Source organism: Mycetomoellerius zeteki, unplaced genomic scaffold (genome assembly GCF_001594055.1).
Source record: "Mycetomoellerius zeteki isolate Tzet28-1 unplaced genomic scaffold, Tzet1.0 scaffold508, whole genome shotgun sequence".
Taxonomy (NCBI): domain Eukaryota; kingdom Metazoa; phylum Arthropoda; class Insecta; order Hymenoptera; family Formicidae; genus Mycetomoellerius; species Mycetomoellerius zeteki.
The window spans coordinates 21607-26823 of record NW_017257510.1 but is presented as its reverse complement, the minus strand read 5'-3'; the positions used below and the strand labels follow the sequence as shown (position 1 = coordinate 26823).

The 5217-nt window shown below is 31.4% G+C and overlaps 1 protein-coding gene across 3 annotated transcripts in view; it reads right to left on the bottom strand.

The window, feature by feature from the left end:
• LOC108727560 (probable cation-transporting ATPase 13A3) overlaps positions 1-5217 on the bottom strand; it is a 14598-nt gene that overhangs the window by 4386 nt on the left and 4995 nt on the right. For 2 of the 3 annotated variants that reach the window (XM_018455714.1, XM_018455713.1), the window contains exons 2-12: positions 4254-4398; positions 3337-3398; positions 3015-3182; positions 2819-2886; positions 2435-2701; positions 1971-2175; positions 1698-1896; positions 1456-1567; positions 1178-1364; positions 762-962; positions 390-575 (exon numbers count right to left, since the gene is read on the bottom strand). In XM_018455714.1, coding sequence (XP_018311216.1) covers positions 390-575; positions 762-962; positions 1178-1364; positions 1456-1567; positions 1698-1896; positions 1971-2175; positions 2435-2701; positions 2819-2886; positions 3015-3182; positions 3337-3398; positions 4254-4269 — 1671 coding nt within the window. In that variant the 5' untranslated portion in view covers positions 4270-4398. Of the gene's footprint in view, positions 1-389; positions 576-761; positions 963-1177; positions 1365-1455; positions 1568-1697; positions 1897-1970; positions 2176-2434; positions 2702-2818; positions 2887-3014; positions 3183-3336; positions 3399-4253; positions 4399-5217 lie in introns of those variants that run through there. The other variant, XM_018455715.1, reaches the window with a different exon arrangement.

Below are 5217 nucleotides of genomic sequence, written 5' to 3'. Positions count from 1 at the left end.
GATATCGCTACCTTAATACTTTTATATGTAGAATAATTAGAGGAATCATATTATGTAAAAAATTCATATAATTCCATTTAAAAAAATGATCATGACCTTCAAATAACCCTGAAAATGAAGGTCAAGGTCATTGTCAAGGTCATAGTTCTATCAGCCCCTTCATATCCAACAATTTTTGTTTTAAACATTTTTTTATTTAATCGCGATGTTTCGAGTTATTTGGCTGTCTAAGTTAAAATGGGTCACCCTGTATATATATATATATATATATGTAATAATAATTAATGTAATGTACGTCGCGAGATGTCGACCGGTAAAATTACATCGTGAAAAGCAGCGATGAAAGTGGAAGAGATCAGTATAATATATAGATATCAATTAATTATTACCTTTGCGTCCAATGGATCTCCGCAAATTTCTCCATCGATAAGTGTTAAACTGTGACAAACTAGCATCCCTTCGAAAAGAGGATGATCTTTGAGTTTGGATATATCTGTCTCAGCATCGGCAAATACGCCATTTCTACATGCTACAACACCCCACATGTCCAATTCATCCTCGGTCAATGTCCCTGTCTATGGACATAAATCGTCAAAATGAGAAAAACGAGAAAGAAATGTTATCGTTAACGTTGCAGTATACTACGCAATATTGAATTGCTCGCCTGTTCCGCTACCACGTGGCTAGCTATAAGTTGCATGACATATAATCTCCTTTTTAATCTCTTTGTCAATCTTAATTTCTTTCTTTCTCTCACGTACCTTATCGAAACATACGCAATTAATACTGCCAGAAACATTTATGACTCTGTTATTTATACAGTAAATTTGCGCATATTTCAATCTCGTTTGAGCGTATAGTTTTCCTACAGTCATCGCGGCTGGTAATGCCGGTGGTATAACTATCGTAATGATATCTAATGCTTTTATCGCTATATCGCCAGCTGTAATTCCTCTTGAAACCTAAATTATAGATATATTTAATATCGTTTTATTACTATCATCATATTATTATATTACTACTGTTGTTATGATTATACAGCAGGATATTGATATCTTTTATCTTTTTATAAAAACGAACCAATCAAACATATACGTACTTAAATGATACGATATATAATTATAAATAAGTATACGCATGCATCTATTTGAAAATGTTAAAAATTATATGTGTATACCTTTGTTATTACGGTATACATAAAACCACAAGTTGCGATAATTGCCAAAATGCCAATAAATTTATATGAATCTTTATCAAATTTGAAATCCACTGGAGGTGGATACAGTATAGTAGCAATCAGAGTACCTCTGGTAGTTAGGAAACCAGTTCTGATTACCCGCGCAAGAACTGGTTCACCGTGAGATCTGCGATCATATCACTCATTAATTACACATAATTATCAGTAGCTATATCTATTAAGTATATTATCGAAAGTAAAATTATCCTATTTCATACTTGGTTTGTATTATAGTGGTACCATTATATAACGTGTGATACGTATACTCTTTAGCGTCGTACAGTGTATGGCGCAATGGTAAGAATGTTTTTGTTACTGGTACAGATTCGCCTAAAATCAGCAAGCAAATTTAGCAAAAACATAGAATCGTGTGCGTGCGTGCGTGCGTGCGTCTCTCTCTCTCTCTCTCTCTCTCTCTCTCTCTCTCGTACAATATAATTTTTGAAAGATACATATTTACCCGTTAACATGGATTCGTTCAATGTACATTGTCCAGTTAATAGAACGGCGTCGCATACGAGAGTCGCTCGATGTTTTGGTAACTCTATAATATCACCGGGTACCAATTGCTTACTAGAGATATTCTCGAAAATACCAGTGTCACGAAGTATACGTACACTTTCTGACGATGTAACGGTACCGTGTAGATTTGTTTGATTCTAAAAATAATCGATGTATGTGAAATCGAATGAATATTTTATATTACAAGGCAAATTTTCTTTCTTCTACGTACCTTACGTGTCTGCACTATAGAACTCGTTATACCAAACAAAGACATTAATACTATAGCGATAGTATAATACAGATAGCCTTCCGCGAACCATACAGATAAAGTAAATACTTGAAAAATATAAAATGGATTTAAAACTTCTAGAAGTAGTAATACACCGATACTCTGAAGTGGAACGACAATGTCATTATTTCCATAAACAATACGCCTGTTACAAAGACAAAATGTTTCTTAATTATAAAAAAAACTCCACTTATTGTTGCGATTTGTAGATATTAACTCTTATGTGAATAGATTATTTGGCATTACATCTATTTGTACATTATAATGTGTATATATGAGTACGTATATATATAATAAGTAGTATATCCCCAAATAGCACAGCAGCACTTACAAAGGGCTAAAAAACATTATATGCGCTTTGTAAGCACTGTGTGCTAGTACTTGAGTCTATATGGGACCGTCACCTAAGTAACTGTTCTTCCTTGGACAAGCCGTTACCGCGCGAGACGTGGAGATCGGAACACATTGTACCATGATCAAGTCCAACGAGCCTCGTGAATATATTTTTCGTAGTGTCCCAGATGTAACATCTCTTTTTACACCAAAAAGCTTTGTATTCCTGAACCTCGCAACGTGTACCGTTTTCTAAATTAATTTTTAATTTTTTATCTTTTATTTTCTCTAAGAGCTCTCGATCAACAGTACCCAAAGTAGCCGACAAACTTTTCACGCTGAAAGTGCATATTAGTAATGAAATTAGAAACTATAATATAGTAGTCTAAAATTCGCCATTTTGGCATAGTCATATACATATATTATTCTTTTAATGTTACACATTATAAACTTACCTTATATTTTTAGCAGAAATTTCCTGGACATCCCGTACAAAGTATGATTTATATCCTTGATAATCATCCTACATTTATTGTTGTGTTAAATCAGAAACATAATTATTATTCCCAAACATATATTTTATTTAGTTATTGTGATGATAATTAATAATATATAAAACGCATAATGTTATAACGAAAGAAAGAGACTTACTATCGCGAGTATTTTCGTGGCGCAACTTAAAGCACATTTTCGATGAGTCGCATACAGATACAGCCGAGGATACCAATGGAACAATAACCGAATCAATCCAACGGACAATATATATGATACATATGTCAGAATAGTCCTCAGTGAACTCTTCTCAAATCCATAAATACGCTAAAATACCATGTTAACATTAATGCAATAGACGATGCTACAATTAAATGACAATGAGATGCATATAATTATTATAGATTTAATACATATATTTAACTGAAAGGTAGCGATATGTATGTATGTACATAGTACATAGTACATACATAGTACATACCAGTTCATTTTCATCAGTATGAATTTTCTGCGAGAAAACATCCGACTTTTTGTTGTTTATTCCTAAGAAAGAAATAATGGCAGAGTTATCGTATCCATTATATAACGTAAATAAAATATATTAACTTGTGCTTGAAATATAAAATATTTATGCCAGTGATATAAATTTTGCGCAGCGTTTTTTTTTGCTTTTTCTATTTCTATTATGTAAATACAAACTTTTTTTTTAATAAAGGAAAAGAATACTCTTTTAATAGAAACATTTAAAAATAGAGAGTTTTTGCAATAACGTGAATCCAGATACAGTGAACACTAAAGTCACGTTATTCTTTTCTTAATTAGTTATTAAGAAGAAAATAATTTGACCATAGCATTTACCGTATCTGGATAAACGGTATTACAAAAACTCCCTAATGTTAAGGGAGAGTGAAAGAGAGAAAGGATGGGGTAAGAGAAAAAGAGAGAGAGAGAGAGAGAGAGAGAGAGAGATAAAGAAAGTATAAGATAAGAACATAGATTATCTTAAACAGTTGTCTGCGCTCATCATCAATAATCCATACAAAACTTATTTGAAAGAAAAATTAAGAGTTAAAGAGAATTAGGGAAAATATTTCTGTTTCTACAACTATATATATATATAATATATATATATTATATATATATATAATTTCTTTCGTGAGTAAAAATTGTGCTGTGTCACAACGGTCGATTTCATTTTCTGCATACATATGTTATATCACATGCTTCAGAATATTATACCTTTCTATAAAGGTAAGTGCACTCTACGATACAAGTAGAAACATCAAAATATGTATTAGAATAGAAAATATGATGTATGTATATCATTCGTGCAATAATCTGCTGGCCATATAGTAAATATTTCGCATTTCTATTTCGCCTTTTATTTTTCATGCTTACCATTGGCATCAATCATTATTTCGATCTTATTTAATTCGAAATTGTTCTGTAATTTCAACAGCTCCTTTCGTTACGATCCAATGGTCTGTCACTAAATCTCTCTCTCTCTCTTTCTATCTCTCTCTCTCTCTCGCCGTGATGTAATCTGCGAAATGCAAAGTTGCTTATTTAAAGATTATTTAACGTTACAGCTTATTGATATACATCACGCCCAAATATTTCATGATGTAGGGTAACATAAAAGTTTTGACAATATAGAAGAAGGTCACTGATACTGACATAGGTCTTCTAAAGCAACATCCAGGGCCGTAGAGAGAAAAACCGGGCCCGGGAGAAAAAAATTACGGGCCCCTATTTCACGCAGGTATTACCCCCAACCAGGAGCGGCAGATTTAGCAGATTTTGTAAAATTCACGTATAAATATTATCGAGCACCAAGATCCGCTTTAGACCGCATTAGGCAGTTTTCTCTTATTGTTTGATTTATTCTTAGCGCTTTTGACTATACTAATGTTTATCGTACTTTAATTTTATAAAACATTTTCAAATTTTTAAAATGAATTTTAAATTTTAAAATAAATTTTAAATACCATAAACATTTATTTGATTATTTAATATTTTCTGGATTTTGCAATCAATTTTCAGAAACGAATATACGAACTTTTTTCTTATTCTTAAAATATTTTGTTGATCAAAACAAATTTTCTCATTTTTTACTTTCATAATATAATTTCTTTCTAAAAATTTCCGATTAAATAATAATTAATTTGTTTTCCGCAATTATTCTTTAGATTATACATCAGCTGGAAGAAGTTCAAAAGTAATCTGGTAGGATTGATAAAGTTATTTTTTTATATATTATTTATATATTACATAAATTTATTTATTCGTAATCTATACCAATTTAGAATGTTTTTACAAAAAATAAGAAACTATAGGCGAGTTCAAGCTGGCAAAGCGGCTA